Source organism: Bos taurus, chromosome 3 (genome assembly GCF_002263795.3).
Source record: "Bos taurus isolate L1 Dominette 01449 registration number 42190680 breed Hereford chromosome 3, ARS-UCD2.0, whole genome shotgun sequence".
Lineage (NCBI taxonomy): Eukaryota > Metazoa > Chordata > Mammalia > Artiodactyla > Bovidae > Bos > Bos taurus.
In genome coordinates, this window is record NC_037330.1 from 113202619 (window position 1) to 113229747 (window position 27129).

Here is a 27129-nt window from a genome sequence, read left to right on the forward strand (position 1 = left end):
GGTTTGAATCAAGGCCATATGAATTCTATACATTGTGCCTGCCTGCTATTTCTCCTAAGTCTCCTTTAACCCTGCTACTGATTTCCTGAAGAAGAGTTTTCCACTTGGGAACTGTGCTGACTGCTGGCCTGAGGTGCATTTAACAGGTCTCTCTGTCCCCTGAACTTCTTACAAACTGGTACTCAGATGTTGATTGGACTCAGGTCCAGTTTTGTTTTATGTTTTGGCAAGAAGAGCATGGGTATTGCTTTGAATCTCTAAATGTCTGGGTTACTCTTGGGGCTGTTAGCAGTTTTTCAGGATCATGGCTTAGATTCATTAATTCATTAGGACTTGAAAAACGGTGATAGTTTAAAATTTCTTCTTCATTTTATTAGCTGGGATATGTCTATTTAAAAAAATCTTCTCATTATCTATTTGGTTATTGTGAGGTAAAGTTTGCAAAAGAAAAACAGGATAAATATTTGATTCTTTCCTTTTTGGTTCCCTGGCATTCACTAGTTAGCAATGAACAGCATATTTTTAAAGATCATTATGAACTCATGGATTTTATGTATGTGTGAATCAGATTTCATTATTATTCCCACTGAGGTTCACTCGCTTATCTTCAGGTTGGCTCCTGACTCTCTTTGCTAATCTCAGAAGTCTCTGCTAGCTTCACTGCTTCTGCTGTGGTAAGAGTTCCAGGTACCTCACACACTTTCCTGACCGAGCGGCAGGACAAGCCATTACTCCAAGAAGCCCTAGTCCTTCCTGGAAATGGTGTTTAGCAATCACAGTCTGGGTACTGGGGGGCCTGCTACTACTAGGTTGTTCATTGTTTCTATAAGCCGTTTCAGGAGACAGCGATAGAAAAATATTTTTTTAAAGAAAAAATACATCAGGTTCATTCTGACTCTTCTAATTAAAATTCAGGAGTGCAGGCTTTATTTATAACCACATTGATGTTATCTGTCTGTTCATTTTCCAATACTGAAAGTCCCTGTTCTTAGTGATACCCACGTAACTGTTTGCTTTATCATACACACACACACACACACACACACACACACACACACTCGTATCTGTGTGTGTCAGATTATGTGTGTATACCTAATGTAAAATCACCAGAAGGAAATATACCAAAATGTGAATATTAATGGGATAAGAGATAATGAGGAGTTCTGATTTTTTTCTTTTAATTCATTTTTATACATCCTAAATTTCTACAATAAACATGTATTATCAGTAGTCAGAAAAGAAAAAAAATAATCTTATTTTTAAAACCACGGCCGGCTCACCAACTTTCAAGCCAACCAAAGCACTCCTTTAGTGAGTACATAGAATTCTTTAAAGGGTATTATGTAAACCCTAGCCTTAGGATCACAAAACCCTAATACAGGTTACCACTGCTGCCTACCCCAAACACCCACAGACCCTGGCTCCCAAAGTAAAATAACTTACATCCCTCACAGATATTGTTTCCTCTACTATGATCTCCATCTCTGTCCCAGGGTGAACATCACTCCCCAAAGCAAAAAACAGGAACAGCTAAGATTGAAACAAAGGTATAAACACAATTTAATTTGAATTTTAAAATTCTATAAATATATAATTTATTTCCAAAAGAGAAAGGCCAATGATCATAAAACATTAATAAAAATCTCAAATTATGTAAAAACAAGTCTTATATTGAGTAAAGTTATAATTTAAACAATAATCTTGACTGCCTAGAAAAGTAAGATTCTTTATCACCAATGTTTTTACTCCTAATAAACATCTCTCACGGATATTTATTCCACTATAATCTCCATCTCTTTCTTAGTCATTCCTCAAGGAGATTTGCAATTATTGTACACTGTAAGCATTAACTGTGTTTTTTCCGAGTCCTTAATTTGTGATCTTATTTTCTGTCCAGAGGCCCCATATACTTCAACTCCCAGAAACCCAAAGAAAAAAATGTAAACCTGATCTCGTCTGTTCAGTTTCTTACAGCCTTATTTTTCCTTTCTAATGCAATTCACTTGTCATGTTTCTCATTCTCTGAGCTTGTCATGTACTACTATTTGCTAGAGTTTGGGGAAGAACAAATTAAAGGGTCGGGGGTGGTTGGGAAACTAATGAAGTGGATTAGTTCCATTACAGGGATCCAGGAGCCAGGGGGATCTTGATATATGAGTTCAGCTTACCCCGATACAGAGTCCTAACAGTAAGGACATCACTATGCCTTCTGGACTGTAATGAAAGTTTATTAAGTAGGCAGGGCTTCTTTCTGGCAAAGGTCAGTCTGATAGTATTTTATACATAAAATGAACACTGATAAGAAAAAAGCTGCTGTGAGTCTATTATGGAAGGCAGTAATTAAACTCAAAATCAGTACACTGTATTTCATTAAATCTAAAATACTGCTGGTTGTTACTTATTATTTTATGTACCACTAAGAAAGCAAGCACAGCACCAGCTAGAGCTGTAGGAAGCCACTGACTGTGAGATGCACTAAATCTCTCAGATATTAAAATGTAGGAGGAAAGGGGTGAATTTTTATGAATTATGGTGGTTGAAACTAGAGGCCATTCAACTTTAAAGATCCCCCTTAACCACAAAATTTTCACAGGAAAACAATTTTATGAATATACTTTGATGTAACATTTTTTATTTAAACACAGAGAACTAACTATATGGATATATTCCTATAGATAAAAGGTATAATCTAAGGAAAAGGAAAAATTTTTAAGAAAAACAGTATTACGTAGTTAAGGAAAGAATTTTGCAATTAAGGGCTTCCGATCATGGGAAGGTGGGTTTTGGTCTGTTGGGTGACCTCCTTTTACCTGAGAGGAAGTTGGTGCTTTTCCAGGACACAGTCCCAGTGAACTCCCCATCTTCAGTCCTGCTTCCTTCAGAGTGCATCTGTCTGGCACTATAAAGAATTTTGATAATGTGGCAAATGTTACTAATTCCTACCTCTTTGGGCAAAAGAATACACTGAGATAATCTTTCTTTGAAAATCAAGAATGTTAAAGAAGAAAACTGAGTTGTCCTCCATGCAAAAGGATTATATATATTCTAGTTGTTTGATTTCAGATTTTCTCACTCTAGAACACATTATTCTTGTTATCTGTACAACAGTGCTAAGAAGTAAGAGGCAGCTATGAATGTTCTAGATTCATACTTAACAAAAACCAGAAAGCTGTTGGTTACAAGGATTATGTAATATTGTGAATTGATTCATGAATGATGGATTAGCTTCTTTCAAGTTTAAAGCTGTTGTGATGACTACCATGAACAGTTTGAGTAAATTAAGTCTAATGACAAGATACATTACAGAGGTTAAGAATCAAGTCTCTGGTTACAATGATAACTGGTGTCACAATAAAATTAGCAAAACAAAAACTTTGATAATAAACCTGGAAAGATGTAACTAGATCAAAACCATGACTAAAATGAGCATCAGTTAATCAAGAAGAAAGATGTTTTACTTTAGAAAACAGAGGTGACTGAAATTTGGGGTAAGATTTTCTGTAATTCATAAGGAAGACACCTGGATGACAGTATGGTTTATAAACCAGTTTATAAAAGGTACCTTCAGAATATTAGGTATTAGAAGTCACTGTTTAAAGTAAACATGTTGGCAAAGATAGATGGCATGATTATGTGCCAGCTTTTGAAGGCTAACAAAAAGATTTACCTGGACAAAGCAGTTTCCCATTTCTATCAATAGGCCTCAAACAGCTGTTCTCAGCTATAAATAAAAAGATGCTGGTTAGTGCAGCAAACAAACAAAAAAATAAAAGATACTCTACTGTGTTAATTAGCAAGAAGTTGAAAAACACAAACAAGAGACAAAAAAAAAAAACCCAGCAACAAAAAACCACGTACAGGCAATCTTCCCTTTGCGCAGCAGCACAGAACCATAAGGACCCTTGTGCAAGGTCAAACTGTGCAGAGAAATCTTAATTAGAAAAATTACGATCACACTGTGACTTTTAAAAATTTCTGTCAAAACATTAAAACTGTCAGTTATATGTGTACACTGAAATGAAAAAAATAGTAAAACTAATATTTACACTCCAATTTAAAACACTACAGACATGGAGAACTAGAATGTTTCCTTTGCAAAAAACAGATCAAGAATCGCTTAAACGGGGCCTGCTTTCTTCTCGTACAGCTCGAAGGACAGGATGAGCATCTTCTTTGCCCCTGAGTGATACTAAGTCTGGATCAACTTCCAGTATTTTATGCTTAGTAGTTTCAATTTCGTGAAATATCTCCAAGAGCTCCTTTAACATAAAGTTTTGTGCTGGCATCAGTTCTTCTGGGATTATTTTCATAACTTTTCATCATGACCACTTTCCTCACTTCTGTGAGTTCATGCTCACTGGCTCCTCTGGCTGCAGACCTTGAGTCTCTTGAATGACAATAATTGGCTCCATATATGTTTCTTGCTTGCACTTTCACTGTTGTTGGCTAATTATTATTATTATTTTTTTTGGTAAAATATCACCTGGTTTTATCACTGGGAGAAAAGGAGACCATAAACTACACACTTTGCTGTCCATGTGGTGAAATGAACAGCAGCTGCGTACTGACCAGTTACTGACATGCTTTAAAGAGTGGTCACTGATTACAGCTCAGTTCAGTTCATTTCAGTCGCTCAGTTGTGTCCGACTCTTTGCGACCCCATGGACTGCAGCATGTCAGGCCTCCCTGTCCATCACCAACTCCTGGAGTTTACTCAAACTCATGTCCATTGAGTCGGTGATGCCATCCAACCGTCTCATCCTCCGTCATCCCCTTCTCCTGCCTTCAATCTTTTCCAGCATCAGGGTCTTTTCAAATGAGTCAGCTCTTCTTATCAGGTGGCCAAAGTACTGGAGTTTCAGCTTCAGCATCAGTCCTTCCAATGAATATTCAGGACTGATTTCCTTTAGAATGGACTGGTTGGATCTCCTTGCTATCCAAGGAACTCTCAAGAGTCTTCTCCAACACCACAGTTCAAAAGCATCAATTCTTCAGTGCTCAGCGTTCTTTATAGTCCAACTCTCAACACTACTGGAAAAATCACCACTTTGACTAGACAGACCTTTCTTAACTGTGTACATGCTGCTGCTGCTGCTGCTGCAAAGTCGCTTCAGTCGTATCCGACTCTGTGCGACCCCATAGACGGCAGCCCACCAGGCTCCCCATCCCTGGAATTCTCCAGGCAAGAACACTGGAGTGGGTTGCCATTTCCTTCTCCAATGCGTGAAAGTGAAAAGTGAAAGTGAAGTCGCTCAGTCGTGTCCTACTCCTAGTGACCCCATGGACTGCAGCCTACCAGGCCCCTCCGTCCATGGATTTTCCAGGCAAGAGTACTGGAGTGGGTTGCCATTGCTACTTCACAGTAATCTGCAGACTAAAGAGCTTATAGCAAAGTCTGTACTTAATGCGATGACTCAGTATCTGGTGGCAGCTGACATTTGAACCATGCTGCTGGGTAACTGATAAACAATGAAATTCACCCATATCAGAACTGTGCAGAGACTACCTAGATTTAAAAGTTAGGTGATTTTTATGCTTAGTTAGTAAATGGATTAGGGCCAGTGTGCCCTGTTTTTGAGGATGCGAAGAGTCCCACTTTGTGGGAAGACACTAGGTTTTAATTCCAAACAGAATTCTTACCAAGTTGGATATGAAGTTGAGGAATTTGAAGGAGTGGAGTGAGCCTTCTGAGAGGGCACGAATGGCATGGGCCTTGGAAGGTCTAACTGTATCTGAGCAGAGCAGAGTCTCTTTGAGATTCCTGAGTTCTAGCCCTTATACTACAGTGATGTAAAGCTAGCATAGAATTCTAATACAATCTCCTTGATAACTGAAACAGCTCATGTTAAACAGTTCTCCAATTTAAAAAATGCATTTAAAACACTGGTGTTTTTATTTTTTTTTAATTTTAATTTTCTTTTGACAAATGCCATGTGTCTTCTATGTGCTGGGCACTGTCCTAGAAACTGACAATAAGCAAAACAGTTATGGACTCTGCCTGCAAAGAGCCTCATCTAATGGAGGAGATGGGACGTTCATTGCACAAAACACAGGCAGTTACAGAGTAAGTACCACAAAGGAAAGGACGAGGTGTTAGAATGAGGCAGACAGACTGAGGCTGTGCAGTCAGGGACGATGTGGAGACCAAAGGAAAGACTGAAGTTAGCAGATGAAGAGTAATGAGGATGGAGTTCAAAGAGATTACAGAACTAAGAAGTCGCAGGGGTAGAAGAGACCTTGTGCACCAGGAAAACCAGAAAGTGAGCGTGGAGTGTGATGTGATGGCAGATGAGGGGAGGGCGAGGGAGTTAGGCAGTGGTCAGAAGGAGGAGGCTCCTGTAGGCGAGGAGCCCACAGGCGACACGTTACAAAATACAAAGAGCACAACAAAGGGCTCTGAGCAGAGGTGACATGATCTGACGCACCTATGTTTAAGGAGATCACTTGCTGTATAAAGAACAGTTTGGAGGGGAGGAAGAGTGGAAGGGAGTCTGTGACACGGTAAGACAATGAACTATTCGTCTTAAGAAGCCATATATTTTTAATCAAATTTATTGAGATATACTTTACTTACAGTAAAACACATCCAGTTTATGTGCACAGTTCAAAGAGTTTGATAAAAACACTCAGTAAACCACCAGCAAATTGAGGTAAAATTTGCATCACCCCCAAATGCCCTCATGTCACTCTGTAGCCAACACCCCCATCTTCTAGTCCTGATCTGACTCTGTAACTCCAGCTTAGGTTTTTTTTTTTTTTGACAATTTCACATTCTAAATGCAATCCTAAGAGAACCACTCTTTCATGCTAGCTTCTCTTGGCTGGCATGATGTCTTTGAGATTCACCCACATTTTGCATGGGGCGGTAGTTCACTTCTTTTATTGATGAATAGTATCCCCTTGTCTGGAATTTGTTTACCTGCTTGTGAACATCTGGATTGTTTCCTGTTTGGGGTTATGAACATTTATGTACAGTATTTGCAAGATTTATATTTCAATTTTTCTTGGATGAAAATCCAGAAGAACTGGTAAATGAATGTTTAAATTCACAGGAAATACGCTGACTCTTTACCAAAGTGACTATCATTTCACGCTCCCACAAGCAATGCAAGGGATTCCAGTTGCTCCACATCTTTGATATCACTTGGTTTTCTCAGGATTTAAAATTTCATCATTCTGCGTGTGTAGTGATGTGTCATTATGGTTTCAGTTTGTTGGCTAATGATACTGAGCACCTTTTCCTGTGCCTGTTGTGTGTTCACAGGTAGAGTTTCTTTTGTAAAGCAGCTTCCCAATTTGTCTGTTTGTCTTCTGATTAGGTGATAAGGTTTTTTTTTTTTTTTAATGTATACTGGATGCAGGTCTATTGACAAATCCATATTTTATAAATTTTTTCTCCCAGTTTGTGGCTTGCCTTTTCAAATGCCTTCTGAAGAAGTTTTAAATTTTGCAGTAGTCTAATTTGCTTTCTCCTTCCTGATTTGTACTTTCTGAGTCCTATCTTTAAAAAAAAAATCTCTTCCTTATGGTAAAAGTAACAAAGATTTTCTATGTTTTCTCCCCAAAATTTTAGTTTTAGTTTTTAAAATTTAAATGATGTGAGTTCATTTTTTACATGATGCAAGCAAGGCAAAGCTGGACTCGATGGACATGAGTCTGAGTGAGCTCTGGGAGTTGGTGATGGACAGGGAGGCCTGGCGTGCTGCAGTCCATGGGGTCACAAAGAGTCACACACGACTGAGCGACTGCACTGAAGGCAAAGTTGGAGGCTTATTTTTGCATTTATGGATATCCAACTGGTGCAGCACTGTACGCTGAAATACCCCATGGAAATACCTTGGCACGTTTGTTGAGAGTCAACTAAATGTGTTTGCATCTGTTTCTAGCTATTTCAGTGTAGTTCCATTGAAAACACTTTAGAACATTTCGACATATGATCTCTGTTACATATTCTTAAAAGATCCCGTTAAAAATGTGAAAACTATTCTTAACTCATGGGAATAACAGGTTGCAGGCCATAGCTTGCTGACCTCTGCTCTATGTATCCACTCTCATGATAATACACACTTGTTGATTTCTATAGTTAGGGAGTAAGTCTTGAAATCAAATAGTGTAGCTCGTTCACTTCTCAGGGAATAGAGATTCTGAAAGCCACACAAAGCAGCCAAAAAAAAAAAAAAGAATTCTAAATACTGGCAAGGATGTGAAGAAGCTGCAACCCTGATACATTGCCAGTGGGTGTGTAAATGACTCAGCCACTCTGGAAAACAGTATGGCAGTTTCTTATAAAGTTAAACACAGTTCTGCCATATGATCCAGAAATTCCAATTCTGTACATCTACCCAGGAGAACAGAAAACGTTTGACTACACAAAGACACAATCTTTACAGCAGAGTTATTCATAAAATCCCTGAAGTGGAAACAATCCAAATATCCAGCTACTGGTAATGAACCAACAAAATGTGATATATCCATACAATGGAATACTAGTCAGCAAGAAAACGAACAAATTATTGAAACTGCTAAATCATGGATGAATCTCAAAAATAATGTAAGTGAAAGAAGCTAGTCACGAAAGACTATATATTATATGCTTCCATTTACATGAAATGTCCAGAAAAGCAAGTCTAAAGGGACATTAAGTAGATGAATGGCTGTTAGGGACCTGGAGATGAATGATCTTTTTGGGAGTGATAGAAATGTTCTAAAACTGGATTGCTGTGATGGTTGTACAACTTTATACACTTACTAATAATCACTGAATTACACTTAAAATGGATGTTTTATCATATATAAATTATACCTCAATAAAGTTGTAAAAGAATACCTAACACCAAGTAAACAGTGAATTTGCAGAATGTTATATTCATTATGATAGAATACATATAAATGTAAAAATATAATGTACACATACATATGTGTATGGAGTGTAATATATATAGTACAATGTGGATTCAGAAACTAGATACACACCCAGATCAGATATACTGATTGCAATTGGGGAGGGAGGGAAGGACGGAGGGAGGGTTAGGGCTGAGGAGAACAACAGGGCTTTTCCTTCAGGTCATATCTGAAGGAAAAACAAACATGGCAAGATGTTGACATTTGTCCATTTTGGGTGGTAGATGCATGAGTTTTCCCTAAATCATATTTTTTGTATAAATACTCTCCCATATTTTTTCAATTAAAAATCAAAACAAAACTAAATTAAACCAAAAGCAAACATAAATGATTACCTAGTTCCTTCAATAATTTTAATTCCTTTATGGCTTTAATTCGAATATCAAACACCACCTAAAATAGAGAAATAAACTAATGACTGTGTATAAGTTAAAAACAATGGGAGGAAGGGAAAATGAAGATTATCAGTGTGTGCATATGCAGATTATCTGAGTTACTAATTACCTGACATTTGACAATTTTTGCACACTTGAAAAAAAGTTACTCCCTTCCCTGAAATTCTCCCATAAAGTCAAAGGGAAAAACTTAGATCTTGGTTAAGTTTTTACCAAATTGATAATAACTGGAACAGAAAAAGCCTCCTATAGAAAACTTTAGAAAACTAAAGACATAATAGTAGCAAAAGGCAAAAAAATTGAAAAACAACTCACCTTTCTGATGATAGCAAACAAAAGACACTGTAGACAATCATAATTTTTTATGTCAAGAATGATGAATTTAGGGCCAATAAGCATTAACTATATAAAAATGTACTAATCCAAGAGTACTATTTAAAATTTCTATGTAAATTATCTTATTTTAGACTTTTTTTCTTTTTAAAAAAATTTAGGCTAATTGCCTCTAGGGCACAAAATTGCGGAAATTTAGGGATAAAGATAATCATAGACTCTACTTTCCCACCAGTGCCCCTCTCCCAGCTTGTCCCACCACCACTTCTGCTGTGCCAAGACGGAGCAGAGCCTGCAGTAACCAAGGACTGCATCAGCCTCCTGCTCAGGGTCAAGGAGGTAGGTCTCTTGAGCTATGTGGTACTGACCTTATATTATCCCCACTACTGTGCAAACAAATATTAATGCACCTTGAGAAACTATAATTTTATATAAAAGAAAACATTCTAAGTTTTCAAAATGAAGTTACAGAAAAAAAATCTTAGAGACTACACAAATGTAAAAAGATGTTTTCTGAAATTCTGTTTAAGGAAACCAGTATAACAGTCTTAAATGGGAAAAAAATGAAGAAAAATCCTTTTTAAGAGCAACTGGCTTTATATAGAGCAGAGTATACTGTAGAGCAATTTTAAGATAAACTTTGTAAAATCCAAACACCAAAGAACATAAAACCAAAACAAATACTTGGCTTAAAAAGTACAGAAAAAACTCTTAAAAATACCATTTCATAGTTATCAAAGTCAGAAGATTCCATGAACTAATTAAAAAGGTAATTCTCACATTCTAATTCTAGGCTTTGGCGGGGAAAAAAGGCACAATTTCTTGACACGTGTCAAAGGCTAACAAAGGTAAATAAGCAATAATCAAATGTTACAAATAAAAAGGTGACTTCTGAAGATTTATAAATTTACAGAGATGTTTGTTCCAAAAGATTAGGGTACTACTTTTTAAACAAAATTCTATTAACTAAAAAATTGTCAGCCACACTTATAGTCTACTCACTGTGTTAAGAGTTGCTGATATTTTAACTTGTTCCTCTTCAGATTCTAATTGGCTTAAATTTCTAACTTGGAGCCAGTTGATCTCATTCACAGTATCGATCCATTTCCCTTGTTTTGTCAACAAACTGTAGGTAAAAAGACATTTTAAAAATGTGTGTTCACACAGTCCTTTTATGGATCAGAGAGGATTGGAAAATTCATGCTTTTCCTTAGGCACCACTTCCAAAATTTACCACTTAATGTGGCTAATTAAGGTGACCAAGTTCTACTGAGTTGGGCTTTTGAATGTTGACTATCTTTTTAGGGCAGTGTTAGTACTCTACAGAGTCTATATTCATGATTCCAAATATTCTTTGCCTTATACAAATAATTTGTTGCCACATTTTTCAAAGAGAACTGTTGTAATTGAACTATCAGTTGTTAACTTCTACGTGTGTACTATAATTACTAAGGGAGCCTGAAAAAGGGATTCCCTGGTGGCTCAGACAGTAAAGCATCTACCTGCAATATGTGAGACCTGGGTTCGATCTCTGGGTCAGGAAGATTCCCTGGAGAAGGAAATGGCAACCCACTCCAGTACTCTTGCCTAGAAAATTCCATGGATGGAGGAGCCTGGTGGGCTACAGTCCATGGGGTGGCAAAGAGTTGGATAAGACTGAGCGACTTCACTTTCACACCAAAAGCTCACCCACAGAATCCAGAAGCAGCTTACCAGCAGGAGAGCACGCACACTGCGCAGACTGACACTGGGCCAACACACTGTGTCCAATGGAGACCACGCACACCATACACACTGTGTGTTTGTATTTCTATCACAGAGGTTAAAAATCTATTATGATGGCAGATGGCAGTGGAGTATCTTGTTCTAACAAGATTTTCCTACAGATAATAGTAAAGGTTCCTGAGGAAGGAGTGACTTCTAATTTTCACAGAGGCACTGAATGGGCCAGCAGAAGGCCTCTTTAGGAGTATGTAGCAGAAAACTCGGAGAAGGTAATGGCACCCCACTCCAGTACTCTTGCCTGGAAAATCCCATGGATGGAGGAGCCTGGTAGGCTTCAGTCCGTGGGGTCACTAAGAGTCGGGCACAACTGAGCGACTTCACTTTCACTTTCATGCATTGGAGAAGGAAATGGCAACCCACTCCAGAGTTCTTGCCTGGAGAATCCCAGGGACAGAGGAACCTAGTCGGCTGCTGTCTATGGGGTCGCACAGAGTCGGACACGACTGAAGCGACTTAGCAGCAGCAGCAGCAGAGACCTAAAACACAATTCTACACTTCATTTCAGTTATTCCACAATGGGACTCCACCTTGAGTCAGCAATCCTAAATGTGGCAAAGCTTAAAGCACAAAGATGCTCCCTGAAGACCACTTTCAAATAATGAAAACTGGGTAATGACAAGGGTGCTCACTAAACTATTTAGCACTTGCTATATGCAGACCCGTGTACGCTCTTACCTCCTTCAGTCCTTACAGGTGTATGAAGCTGGTGCTAATTATTATGCTCATTTTACAGAAGAAGAATCTGAGCAGAAAGAGATGATGTAACTTGCCCATAGTTACATTACTAGTAAGTGATAAAGCAAAAAACAAAGCCAGGCAGCTGGCCCCTGAGGCCTCGTCCCTGCCCACTCCTCACACAGGAGCACAGGCGGGGAAACACAACATAGGTTATTAAGCAGCCATGAAATGATCTGTATAAAGAGACTTCAAACATGAGGGGAAAGCAGGATTTAACTATTTATCTACAAAATTGTCACTATGTTTCTTTTAAACACTAAAAGAAAAAAAACCTTCAAAACAAAACCCCAATTATTTTAGCTCAGAAAGCTGACAGAGATGGTCACTGCACGAATGGTACAGGGATGCTGTTCTGGGGCTCCTGTTTTCACCCCCTGTATTTCCCAAGTCCTAAAAAACATATATTGCTTTCTAAAAAGAAATACAGAATAGAAGTTTAAATTAAACAAGGTGGGCACATAAGTGTCTGGAAAACACTTGTTACAAAGAGAGTGGTAAGTATACACAAAATAAGCACAGGTCACAGTGCCCTGCTTCTCTGAATCACAGCCACTAGTACATGATAAGACAGAGCCTGTAATCTAAGTGCGTTCACAGCACTGATAAAGCAGGAAACTGACCCACTGGGCATAACCTACAGCCTTCAATGTATGGAAACTGGGGGCTTACGGTATATGATACAGCGATCATAGAAATGTACTGGCACAGACATGGGTAACAAAAATGAACAGAGGAAGTGCTTCTAAATTTCAAATGTGACTCACAGGAATTGAGGGTGTAACTCCCCACATAATTGCCCTACCTGGGCAGCTGGAGAATGGCAAACAGATTCTTACAAAAAACTGAACTGCCTTCTGAGACTCTTGTGACAAGACAGACAAGTCATAATACCCTCCTCATGAAAAATTTTGGGAACTTTCTTTGTGAGAATGTGCCCTCAGTCTTATGATGAGTACTAATTAGAATTATTTGATAGGATTCTGCTTTATTGCCAACTAACCTACACTATATCTAGCCTATACCTATATTATTTAGTTACCACATTTACCAAATTAAAAAAAAAAGAAATCACATTATAATATCATTTTTTTCCAGGTTGCCTAACCAAGAACATTCCTATTTATGATTTATAAAACACAATGTCTAGGAATAAAAAGAAACATTTAACTCTTATCATTATTAACATAAAGCTTTAGAGTTCTAAGAGGTAGCACTGTAACTAAAATAACTTTAAGAAGCATTCTCTCTCTTTAGCATGTTACCTGTTACCATTATTAGAGCCCTGGATTAAAACTGAGCTTCCGTTTCTGAGGCCTTGCTCTCTGAATGTCTTTTTCAAGTCTTCCTTGGGAATGGTGATCCAGCTCTCTCCACCTCTAGATTCAGTGTTGTTGATTAAGATGACTCCCTCTGGAATTGCTAGGGCTGTGAATACAGTGCCTATTTCCGCATTAGATGGAAAGACATGTGGAGATTCTATCAACTGCTGGCACTCCTCTCCCTCACTGCTTGTTGCTACATGAAGAACATTTAAAAGCAGAGGTTCACAGTCGCTACCGGTTGGAATCTGGATTCCACCAACCTACAACAATATCAAGTCAACCGTTAGTACAGTTCATTTGGCCAAAGTTAAATCAACATAGTAATGCAGTAAAAGACGTTTGTAGAATAATTCTCATCTTTTTTTTTTCAAGTGAAATAAAGTTTTCACAAAATCTCTTTGAAGTATCAGAAGTACAACTTTAGATTTTGAAGCTTTTTCTTAGCCATCGTTTACTTTTTAGGAGACAGATCTCAAGTGGAGACAGACATGTGAGTCCTCAGAGGTGGTAAAGACATGAGGAGGACCAAGGACAGTCTGTGGAGGGGTGAGATGCTCCCTCACCCCTTTCTCGACTGTGCTCCCTTAGTCACCTCCACCTCTACTCAGTATAGCGTCCCGCCCTGCTGAGTCCTCATCCCGAGCCTGGACAGACCCTCCTGGGCACTGAGCTCAGTGCAGTGACTTACACCTTGTGCCTGAAGGACAGAGATGGATTACTCACCTCTGTGTCTAGCTTCAACACAGCCTGGCCCCATGGAGATGCTCTACAACTATCCCTGAACATATCACCAGCACGGACTGAACTTAGAATTTATTGGACATTCAGCAGTTTTCTAATATATGTGCTGTCACATATGCTGAATAAAATTTTATCATAGTAACTTAAAACATATCCAAAACTCTCAGGACATTTCTTCAACACTTTTTTACCTCTACCCCATTCCATACAAAGATGTCTTCTCCGTCAGTGATTTCAATTTCACACAGTGCCAGGTCATCTCCTAGGAAGATGAGATTGTCAGTGAAACTGTTCTTATGATCCTCAAAAAGAAAAAAATATTTAAAGACAGAGCGGAGATACAAACATCTGTCTGAAAAAGCATTCTCATTAAGGAAAATTAAGAAAAAGGAATTATGGCTATTATACTGATATTATTTTTATCTTTATTCCTTCCATCAGGCTTTTACTTTTTTTTTCTCATTTTCATTTTATGCAAGCATGTTCCCCAAAATTTTTGTGGGCATGATAGCAGGAAAAAAGAATCAATATAAAAGGTCAGCTGTACTTGAGACTGTGAGCACAGAGAAGACTCATACGTCACACGGTCCTCACCCCACCACTAATTAGCTGCACGTCCTTGTGGACTTCAAGCCTCTATGCTCAGTTTTCTCATTTATGAAATGCGGATAAAAGAATTTTGTGCAATCAAGTGAGAATTTATACAAACACTTGTCTTAGTCTTTGGCTCCATGAGTCCAAGATAAATGTTCCTGGTGTTACTGCTATTAATGTTTTGTTATTATTTAAAGGAAGTACTTTTAAGCTCTTAAAGTACTTTTGGCTTGTTACCAAATCTGAAGTTGAGAACTGTGTAAAAAAACCAAGCCGTATTAAATATTTAAATAGTTTCAAGCCATTTTGCTCAGAAGTTTGCGGTAACATAAAAAAAATTTCCAAAGCTTTAAAATTTTTGTTTAGGTGCTAAGAAAAGTAATAGGCAGAGGGAAACTGGCCAAGAGTAGAAAATCATATGAGCCCCACAAAAAATGCAAATATACTAAATAAGTTACTGTGTCTTAATATTTATCTTACCATTAAGTGTCTGGCAGACATGAAGTCCTGCTGGTACAAACTTTGCAACACTAAGAACCATATCTCCTTCCCAAAATTCTAACAGCTGCGGAATATGAATGAAAGAAAAGAAGACAATGAAAAATAACACAGAGATTAGTTTTCCAGATTAAATAAGGAAGAGCACTGTGCCAATTTATGTAGCTGATACAAACGAATACGACAATGCCCACCCAGCATCAAAAATGGGGGAAGAAGGTATTTTTCATCGTGAACTTAGTCAAATCCAGTTAATCTCACATCCATTAACGATGAAAGAACCTTGACATACACAAAGAGCACAGTGACCTTCTCAACAACATCCATTTCTACTTAATTTACTGGAAGACCACTTTTATCAGAAGGCTCATCTGTGTGCCAGCCCAGGAATCCTGGTCCCAAAGAACAAAAATTAGGTGTTTAATCAGCCCTATTCAGGGAGAAGCAGCACACGTGAATATTGTTGCTTCTTGAAAGGAATGTCTCCCTTCGTAAATTTAAAAAGCGGCACTACCACTTTATTCAATAGATTAGCAGGGATTTTTTAAGTTTCTAGCTCTAGGAGTCTAAGGACTGTGGCAACCTCACCAAAACAGCATCACTCATAAAGGTCAGTCCTATTCAGCCTCTCTCCACAGTATTATAAGACAGTTCTCTTAAAAAGAAATTTCAGGGACTTCCCTGGTGGTTCAGTGGCAAAGACTCTGCACTCCCAATGCAGAGGGTCCAGGTTTGATCCCTGATCAGGGAACTAGATTCTACATGCCACAGCTAAGAGGTTGCATGCTGTAACTAAGACCTGGCCCAGACTAATAAACAAATAATAATAATAATAAAAAGAAACTTCATACTTACACATGATTACTTAACTGTGTCAGTCACACAGACTCCTGCCTGTGGGTTAATTCTAAGGTAATAGAGTGTGTGCGGGTGTACAGTACATACTCAGTCACATCTAACTCTTTGTGACCCCAAGGACTGTAGCCTGCCAGGCTCCTCTGTCCATGGGATTTCCCAGGCAAGAATACTGGAGTGGCATTATTAGAGAAATGCAAATCAAAACCACAATGAAGTATCATTTCACATTGGTCAGAATGGCTGCCATCAAAAAGTCTATAAACAATAAATGCTGGACAGGGTGTGGAGAAAAGGGAACCCTCTTACACTGTTGGTGGGAATGCAAACTGGTACAGCCACTATGGAGAACAGTGTGGAGATTCCTTAAACATCTGGAAATAGAACTGCCATATGACCCAGCAATCCCACTGCTGTGCATACACACTGAGGAAGCCAGAACTGAAAGAGACACATGTACCCCAGTGTTCACTGCAGCACTGTTTACAATAGCTAGGACATGGAAGCAACCTAGAAGTCCATCGGCAGACAAATAGATAAGGAAGCTGTGGTCCATATACACAGTGGAATACTACTCAGCTATAAACAAGAACACATTTGAGTCAGTTCTAATGAGGTGGATGAAACTGGAGCCTATTATACAGAGTGAAATAAATCAGAAAGATGGTAATGATGATCCTATATGCAAGACAGCAAGAGACACAGATGTAAAGAACAGTCTTTTGGACTCTGTGGGAGAAGGCGAGGGTGGGATGATTAGAGAGAATAGCATTGAAACATGTATATTACCGTACGTAAAACAGATGACTGGTGCAAGTTTGATGCATGAAGCAGGGCACACAAAGTCGGTGCACTGGGACAACCCAGAGGGATGGGACGGGGAGAGAGGTGGGAGGGGCGCTCAGGACGGTGGGATGCATGTGCACCCACGGCTGATTCATGTCGATGTATGGCAAAACCCACCACGACATTTTAATTACCCTCCAGTTACAATGAGCTAACTAAACACCACTGGAGCAGCTGCCCCTCCTTCTCCGGGGCCCTTCCGCCCTGGGTGGACTAGTGCCGCCTGCACCTCCTGCGATGGCAGTGGGCTCTTACCACTGCGCCACCCGGCAAGCCCTAAGGACGGGATGCACACGTCAAAACACCAAAAGGCACGACTGGCATGAACCTAAACGTCATGGCAGTGACCAAGGCCTTCTCCCCTTGAAGCGTTACCCTAAGCAGGGTCTACCCAAGTCTACCTACATCAACACTGTCAGGACTGGCTCAGAAATAAACTTTTAATGGAAAAGTTCAGAAGTATTAGACGATTTTAGAAATCTTGATCCTGTATTAAAATATCATTCAGATCAACTAAAGTTAAAGAATAAAACGCCTGCTTTTCTTTGTACAAGGGGGAGCTCAGAAGAAAGCTAGTAATTTTGATAAACGATACAGTTTTTCATAAAGAAAAGGAATTCATAAAGAAAAGAAATAAATTCATTTATTTCTATGGGGGAGTGCTTCCATTTTCTATTGCTCTTTTCCTTGACAGGATGTAGTGTGGGGTAAAGTAAAATTAAGAAAAAGAAACAGTAGGGAAACCAGGGCTGGAGTCCGAGTTCTACTGCTAACTAATGTCTGACCCTGGGCAAGCCATTACATCTCTTTAAGTCACAACTTCCTCATCTTTAAAATGGGGCTATCTTGTCCTCCTGAAGTTGAAGAATCAAATGATACAATTTATACGAAAGCACTGTAAGCAAAATAAAGAGCACTACTGCTGTTGTCATTAAAATACAACTGGATAAATTATTGGCAGACCATTATTATAACCATGTTTGTTTCAGTAGACATTTTCCTTCCCTTATAAATCTTGTTAATAAATGTTATTCCACAATGAAAGCAAGAAAAGGTAGTTGCTTTTATTTGCTTAGTGGCTCTTGGTTTTAGGCAACATAATTATCTATCTTTTTACTCCTTTTAAAAAGCAATTCTTTCATTTATTTTCCCTGACAGACAACCTTATACGCTTTCTCTCCCCCAAATTAAATACACCAGGCTTGCTTCTTCTCTGAAAACGTGCTGACAGGACCCTTTGAGTCTTGACTGTGAAGAAGAGCTCTTTAAAAACACAGACAAGTGAGGGGAGATATTTGGGCCATCCCTCCACGCAAGTGGCAGATGTAGGATTTTCCTAAGCTGCTGTGAAAAATAAATAGCTGAATCCTAAACAGAAGTTTAAAAAGGAAAATCCAGCTTGAGATGGACCTTAATGTCTGTTAAGAGGAAGTGAGGCTAAATTACCTGAAATATTGATTGTCGAAGATCTCCTAAAGTTTTCCTTTTATCAAAGGTCAAATCCCACATGCTTTCTGTTTGAGACACTACTGGGTGCAGAGCCCCATTGAAGAAATGATAATGGGGGCCGAGGTGGAGATGTAACTCAATAGTATTGTTTGTAGAATCACATTCTGCCCTTTAAAGAGGCATAAGAAACACATAAATGCCATGTTTTTATAAAAGATACTGTTTTATCTCAAACCAAAAATATCTGATTTACAACATAAAGAAGTTCTCCACTTAAGTAATTATAATTAACATTCTTTTATTCCGTGCTCCAAGAGGTCACATTTCAGTTTCTCAATTAATAGCTCTGCCACCGTGAATTCCAAGGAAAATAGTTTTAATGTACGCTGTGCAGTGTTACTCTGAACAAATATTGAGACTTGAAATCTTCGAATGCTGAGATTATCATTACGAGCAAAATGCTGGAAACATGCTCCTGAACCGTGGTAAGTGCTATGGCCTGCCTGCTGCATTCCTTCTGGTATTAGCAATCGTCCGCCACTCTTCCCCAGTAGCATACTGGACACCTTCTGACCTGGGGAGCGTGTCCTGCAGTGTCATATCCTTTTGCCTTTTCACACTGTTCATGGGGTTCCTGTGGCAAGAGTACTGGAGTGGTTTGCCATTTCCTCCTCCAGTGGACCACGTTTCGTCAGAACTCTCCACCATGACCCGTCCGTCTTGGGTGGCCCTGCACGGCATGGCTCATAGTTTCATTGAGTTACGCAAGCCCCTTCGCCACGACAAGGCTGTGATCCATGAAGGGGTTACAACTTCTATTTTCCTCCTTCCTTCCACTAGACCTCACAGACCCTCCCATAAACTATCTGAAGTCAGCCTCATGATCCCTGGAGTCTACTCTCTCCAGGTCATATGTCCTCAGCAGCAGCCTGGCATCTGCTACATTTCTGAATCCATGGAGCTTCTGTGAGGCACTGCACCAAAAACACTCCAGAGCTCAGCCAATGGAGAGCTAGATGACTCAGGTACCTCAGGCACAGTTCTGTGAATGTGGTCAAAGACACATTAGCTTTTGATGAACACAGTATAAAGCTTAGTGCTGGCTGACTAAAAACCCCCTGGGTTGTTCCTGTTTTTAGTACTAACTGCTAATCCACACCACCATGGAGGTTGGTTATTTTTCACACTTCAGCTATTTGACTCTGGTAAATTTTTATATTTTTTAGTGCCTTGCTTTTTGTTGAGATTTATTTCCTTTGATCTTAATTTGCTGTTCAGTCAATTTATTTTTTCTCAGCTTCAAATCAATGATAAAAATGTTGAACACATACCTGCTATGTATGCAGCCCCTTGAGTCTATAAGGAGACTGTAGGAACATCCATTTCCCTAATCCAGTACCCTATGGACCCACCAACCCAGAAAACAAATAAAAAACCAGTTCTTCATGGTCCAAGGTTAGACCTCAAAAGAAAAATGTTGAGATCAACAAGTTCTCACAAATCATCCATTTAATAATCCATTGTAAGTTTTCGCCCAAGACTGACATTAAGCCCAACAGTCTGCAGACCCCACATTTCCTCCCTTTTGCCTGTCTCTGGTGTGCCGTTGTTAAGGGAAGCACACTGATCGAAACTGCCCACCCTGGCCAGGCACCATGGTAACTATTTGCATGAGTTGTTTTATGACAGAAGGTCCTGATAAGGAATAGGAACTAATAAGCCACCACCAACCAGAAGAGTTCGGGAAAGGCGTAAAGGAGACGCCACGTGTCTGTCCACTTCCCAGAATCCCTCTCGCCAGCATTCATCTTGGCTGAGCGATGCGTGCCCCACCAGGAAAGACCCTGAATTAGAATGATTGGCCAAAGACCACCCGGAAACTAATCCCATCACCATAAAACCCGAGACTGCGAGCCACACGGCAGAGCAGTTCTCCTGGGTTCCCTTACCCTACTGCTCTCCACCCGGGTGCCCTTTCCCAATAAAATCTCTTGCTTTGTCAGCACATGTGTCTCCTTGGACAATTCATTTCTGAGTGTTAGACAAGAGCCCAGCTTCAGGCTCTGGAAGGGGTCCCCCTTCCTGCAACGCTGTCACTACAGGCCAGTTCTCCACAACTACTTACACATGAGGGGGAATTTTCATGACAGACTCTTGTCTGTGCCAAGGAAATAACTCATTCAGTACAATGGAGTGCTCAGATTTCTCTAGTTTTCTTAGACTTTGATCCCTACTTAACAATGGCCATTTAAGTGTCATTATTTCATCACTCTCACAGATAAGGGTGATTTCAAAGTAAAAGATACTCTCAGCATTAAAATTCAGCAGCTAATAACAAGACATTGGCATTAAATAGTTGACTTTTTTTCTTCTTTTATTTTTATTACTGAATACTTAAGACCTCAATTAGGTCTTTGCTCCCCAGAAAAACCATTCAAATTCTAAAAGTAACTTAAAGTTACCTTTTTATTTGTAGTTCAATGTTAGCTGCATCCATTTCACTCAGCAAATGACATGGAACCTTGTATCGTGGGTTAGCTCGAGCTGTGAACAAAACTTTTCATTAACTTGTGCTGACTAAATAAAATCTGGTTGCTGAAAAGGAAGTATGGAAAACTATAAAGGACCGTGATGGGAGCTAGGAAAGCTTCTACAATTTGCGTGAATACAAATTTTCTCTGGATCTTAGTTTCCCCATCTATAAATTGAAAATATTAAAACATAAAAAAGGTAAACAGTTCTTTAAGCCAAGCTAGAGAATTCCATTCCTTCAACTCTTTTTAAATATACCTTTTAAAAAGAACATGTGCTATTTTCTTCCTGATACCAAATGATCATTATAAATAAAAGTTCTAGAAATGATGTTTTTTAATGTAAAAGAAATAAATATCACCTATAATCATCCTCCTAGGGAATACTGCTAAAATGTGATCTATATACTTCTTTTTTTTGAGGATCTATATATACTGCTGATGTTTATTCTATACAGTGTGTCTGTACACACACACACACACACACACCCCCCCCACACACACACACCTATTTAAAGCAACTGAGATTATAGTCAACAAACACATAACTTGCTTTTTCATTTAATACACTGTGAATATTTTTCCAAAGCTTTAAATGACTGCATGGTAGCCCATCCTATATATAGCTTAATTAATCCATTTCTGTTGGACATTCGGGTGATGTCCAGTTTAGTCATTACTACAAAGTAACAGGGGTAACGAGTATCTTTGAACTAAAACTTTATACACAGCTCTGATTATTTCAAAACAAATCCGTACAATTATTGGCTTAAGGTTTTTAAATACATACAACCAAACCAGTTGTATTACTTTATATACCTACCAAATGTAGAGGGAGTGCTAATTGTTGAGAACCAGATTAATAGAAATACTTGATTTGGGAGGAAAAATGTCACTCACTGCTGTTATGATTCATGTTTTTTGGTTATGGGCTAGATAGATCTTTTTTTGGCAGTTTATTGGTTGTTCTTATTTCTTCTTTTGTACATTATTTATATCCTTTTTCCAATTTACTACTGAGCACAATGGAATAAATATAAGAGCACTCTACAGACAGGGAAAATAAATCTGTCATATATGTTTCTGTTTTCCATCAGCTTGTCATTTGCCTTTTGGCATTGTGTAATAGGGTTTATGTGGGCTTCCCTGGCAGCTCAGATGGTAAAGAGTTTGCCTGCAATTCAGAAGACCAGGTTCAATCCCTAGGTTGGGAAGATCCCCTGGAGAAGGGAATGGTTACCCACTCCAGTATTCTTGCCTGGAGAATTCCATGGCCAGAGGAGTCTGGCAGGCTATAGTCCAAGGGATCACGAAGTGTCACAACCGTTAGTCACAACTAAGTGACTAACACACATACACAGTTAAGGTTTGCATCACTTTTCCTTCATTTTTTTTGTTGCTTTCAAGCTAAGGAAGGTCTTTTCTATCTTAAGATCAGAAAAATACCTACATTTGAAGGCTTCTTTTTTACATAAACATTAAAGGAAGTATAATTTCATGAAAGGGATAAATATAATCACTTGTACTAACTGTTAATTTAAGTGATTAGCAACTCACCAACTTCCCAGTTGTATTTACAGAGTAATTCATTTTCCCCCTATTTATCTGAAAGGCTACCTTTTCATGGATTAACATCCTAAAAATACTTAGATCAGCTTCTGGGCTTATTGCTCAATGATCTGTCTACCTCTGCATTAGTGCTACACTGTCTTAATTACTACAACATTATAAATATGTTTACACTGATAGAGTAAATTTTCCTTTAGCATTTTCTCTTCAGTTTTCATTAATTTATCTTTTGAGGTGAACTTTAGAAGCATTTTGCCAAGTTCCATCCCTTCAACCCCCTAAAAAACCATCAAGATTTTGTCTGGATCTTTATTTAAGTCCTAAGCTAATTGGAAAATTGTCACTTAGTACATATTCTAATTATGTACACACTGAAGTTCAATTCAGTGAAAAAAACATGTCATCTGAAAAAACTGATATATATTTCTACAATTGTGAATTTAATTTTTCTTCAATATTTTTTATCAGAATGATTACCATATTTTTTTCCCCTCAGGGAAAAAAAACCTTTCTGGTCAATAGAACCATTATATAATTATTACTGTTTCAGGTCCAGAGAGTTAATTTCCTTTGATTCATTGCAAATCAGTAACTACTTTATTCTTATTCTTTATAAAAATGATCACAGTATCCTAATCTGTAATCATAGATATGTTTCAATCTAAACAGCTTTCTTAGTTAGAATTTTTCACTTGTGCATAAATTCTGGGAAGTGATTAAAAAAAATTCTTACAGACTAATTAATGTTAGTAGCTTAAGCTCTAAAATTTATCATTGTGGATCTCAGTGTTTAACTTCCACCATGGTATGAGTTCTCTTAGAAGATTCAGCAAAGAGGGCTTCAGAGATACTTCAACTGCTTAAAGACTTATTACCTTGAGGTAAAGGAAAAAAGAAAATAAAAGGGAACACATGAAAATAAGACCAAGGCCACTTGCAACCCAATGACAACACACGCCCGAACTGTAGAGACAAGCCTGAATGGAGAACAATTGTGTCTGCCCTGCTCACACAACAAGAAAACATGATGTGACCCAAGGAAATGCCATTGTGAAAATCTAACTATGGCTTCATATTATTACCTGGTGAAAAAAAACAGAAACATATCATCTTTTAAAAATGACAAAATGTCGTCTTTCTTGTATAGTTCTAGTTAACTTGAAAATATTTTAAAATATTCCAAGAGTAAACCTTCTTCTAAAAGGGCAAAACTTCAAATAGCACTCAATATTTATCTTCTATAGTCATCAACTTAAATAGGGACATTTATCTTGCCGTACCTTCAGGGGGTCTCTGTAACTGGGATTTTCGATAAAACAGCATGTAGGCACTTTCTTTTCCTTGAAATTGCTGTTCAATATCCTTTTCCTTGATTGGTTGGACTGTGGAATCATTTATATCAAACCAGTGGGGACAGGAGGGTCTATCATTTAATGTTAAGGATTCTGAAGTAAGTGTCTTGAAAAGTCGTTGATCATTTCTTTGGATATCAGACTCAGCCTGGAGAGAAGAATCCTTCAATAGACGAACTGTACTTTCATCTGAACTGAGCAGAAATATCTGAGAATGAACCTGCAAAAACTGTACAGAAACAAAAAACAAACATTAGGTTAACAAAAAAAATTTTCATTGACATGATTAAAAAAATTTTCCTTTCTGTGTATGTCAACTTTTTGGCCTGGCCAGTTTAAGAGGGAAAAAAATTTCATTTGGGCCATAATAAAACATTTAATAAAAATCAGAGTGCTTTCTGTTGAACAGTCTAATAGCTATATCCAGGGAGAAAGCTGCCATGACACAGTCTTTTTTATTGTTTTTTTTTTTTTTTGCACATTCCTACCCCTAGGCCCTAGCCTCTCAGCACATGCCCTGTGATGACACAATCTTAAACATGTTTTAATTATATCTCAATAACTGTTTTAATGCTGTTTTAAAAAGTCTTTACTGAAACAGATTACATAGAATAAACACTTTCAAAATGTTTAAAGCAATCCAAAGCACAAAACAAAGAAAATTACACAATGAAGCATCATAGAAGATAATCCTGACAAAACTATGGGATATAGTCATAATTACAGGCTTACATGAACTAAATTAAGTATTGTCTTTCCTGGAAGCTGACAGGCTAGCTCAAGAAATCAAAACATTGAAGGTTAAGTCATAATCCCAAAGATGCTCAAATTCCTCCAGCTAAAGGATTAGGAAGAAAAAAATTTTTCTTCCCCAGCCTACCCCACCTTTCCACCCCTACTCCATTCTTCTCTCATTCCCTAATTTCTACATGGCCTGTATCTCTTCCTTTTCTCTCAGCACAACACAGAAAATCACCTGGGGGCATATGGAACATTTTCTTAACTCACTGAACAACAGAGAAAGGTGATTTTCTCATTTTTCTCTTGGAAAGGAAGAATTTGTAACAATCCATACTCTGATCAAACAGATGACCCAGAGGTAATACTGTTAACACTATATATAACAGATAGTAATATAGTTTCAGTAATGAATACTTTCCATATAGCAATTTTTTTCTTTGTTCCATAGTTGAAGATTAACTATTTTAAACTTCAAACTTCAGTGTAGTCTAGTTCCAGTAACGGCAGAGAATTTTATTTTTAGAGTAACCCCACTGATTAAAAATCATAAACGTTATGCAAAATAAAGAAAACAACTGTTTGAAGAGGAACCAAAAATAGACGAAGTGGGGGTGAGGGGGGCATAACCCTTCAAAAAGGGAAACGAGCTAGGTGAGCTCCGCACTGACCCGCCACTTCCCAGTCTGCTGCACAGAACAATAGAGAAGAGAATTCAAGTGAAGGGCAGGAGTCTTACTGGACTCAGGAGGCAGAATCTGAGAATGCCAGAGAGGCAGGAGAGTGAAAGAGAAAATTCCAGAAGTAACCCTATATCAAAACCTCCTCCCATCCTTGGCTGACATTTGAATGGCACATGTACAGTCTGAGACCCAAGGAACCGAGCAGAAAGCAACAGCTGGGAGATCCAAGATATGAGCAGAGATTTAGGCCCCCTGCTGCTGGACAGGAAGAGCATGGAGCTGAAGTTCTGCTAAGTCTGAGGCATACGACAAACACCTCAGGCTTTCCACTGAGATTCTAGAAGGGTCCCGTCTTAGGTCAGGGATTGATAAACTTTTCTGTAAAGGGCCAGACGGTAATATTTTAGGCTTTGTCGGCTAAGAGGCAAACCTGAGCATCTTTTTAAACGTTAACTGTTTGAAAGTGTAAAGACAATTTTTAGGTGGGGGTTGTACAAAATAGGGCAGCAATCCCTAGTCTGCCCATGCTTGCTAACCTCTGCCTTAAGAGGGAGGACCATGCAGGCCCCAGGACTAACAGCTACTCCCTACGACTGTCAGCTAAACTATAACAGATCCACCCTACCAAAGCCCCAAATGAAGGTTCCACAGGATCAAGGTGATTACAAGTTACTTAAGGGTCTGTTAGATTATAATGAAAAACTCTTACAATCCACAGCCTCTAAAACACATCTTCCACAATGTCCAACAAGCAATATAAGAGTATATGGCATGCAAAGAAATAGGACAATGTGATTCATAATAAAGAGATAAGACAGTCAATTCACAAGAGACAAAAAAGTGAATATAGACCCAGAAAAAATCCCGATGTTATAATAGTAAAGTTATTGAAATACATAAATTTATAGGAAAGGATGTACAGAGTAGGTTCAAATGCAGAATTTCAGCAAAGAAACAGGCATTTTTAAAAGACCTAAGTCAAAAATCTACAGCTGAATAAGACAACTGAAACAAAAAAATTCACTGGCTTGGCTTGATAGAAGACTGGATACAGCAGAAGACAGGTCAATGGAAATTACCCAAATTGGAGCCAAGGGGGAAAAAAACCCCCACAAAACCCTACAAGAATATCTACGACCAGTGAGGAAATACTGAATAGCCAATATGTATGTAACTGTACGTTTTGAAGAAGAGAGAGATAGTAGAGGAGAAAAATAAATTGAAAATGGCCAAAACTGAAGAAAGAGTTCAAGCCTCAGATATAAAAAAACTTAGGAGATACAAAGCAAATAAACACAAAGAATGCCAATACCAAGACACATTATTGTTAAACTGCTAAAGACCAAAGATAAAGAAATGATCTTAAAAGTAAACAGAAAAAAAGACATGTTACATTTAAGTGACACTGACTTCTCAGTCAAAATAAAGGAAGCCAGAACATAATAAAGTGACATTTTAAAGTGCCGAAAAAAACCAATAAAAACTATTAACCTAAAATTCTACACCCAGCAAGAATGCCATTAAAAAAAATGAAAGCAAAATAAAAATACCAGACAAACAAAAACTGAGAATATTTTTGCCCGCAGTTCTAGATGCCTAGAAAAACACTACAGGAAGATCTCTAGGCTGAAGGGAAAGGATATTAGGTGTAAACTTGGACATGCAAGAAGGAACAATAAACACCAGAATGGGTAAAATAAAACATGATTTTTTTCATTAATGTCTTTAAAAGTCATTTAAATGTTTAAAGGAAACATACATACAAACACATGGTGTATTTACAAATAACGGTAAGATAC

At 38.3% G+C, this 27129-nt stretch overlaps 1 protein-coding gene across 10 annotated transcripts in view; it reads right to left on the reverse strand.

The window, feature by feature from the left end:
* Positions 1 to 27129, reverse strand: part of USP40 (ubiquitin specific peptidase 40) — an 89762-nt gene that overhangs the window by 34920 nt on the left and 27713 nt on the right. For all 10 annotated transcript variants that reach the window (XR_805839.4, XR_009494034.1, XR_805838.4 and 7 more), the window contains 11 exons: positions 23838 to 24138; positions 20920 to 21001; positions 18455 to 18626; positions 15290 to 15374; positions 14407 to 14477; positions 13415 to 13734; positions 10632 to 10755; positions 9237 to 9294; positions 3668 to 3721; positions 2811 to 2899; positions 1444 to 1530 (listed from right to left, as the gene is read on the reverse strand). Coding sequence is in view for 7 of the 10 variants with exons in the window: in XM_024990238.2 (XP_024846006.1) it covers positions 1444 to 1530; positions 2811 to 2899; positions 3668 to 3721; positions 9237 to 9294; positions 10632 to 10755; positions 13415 to 13734; positions 14407 to 14477; positions 15290 to 15374; positions 18455 to 18626; positions 20920 to 21001; positions 23838 to 24138 (1443 nt within the window). In the remaining 3 variants the exon portion in view is untranslated. The remainder of the gene's footprint in view (positions 1 to 1443; positions 1531 to 2810; positions 2900 to 3667; positions 3722 to 9236; positions 9295 to 10631; positions 10756 to 13414; positions 13735 to 14406; positions 14478 to 15289; positions 15375 to 18454; positions 18627 to 20919; positions 21002 to 23837; positions 24139 to 27129) is intronic.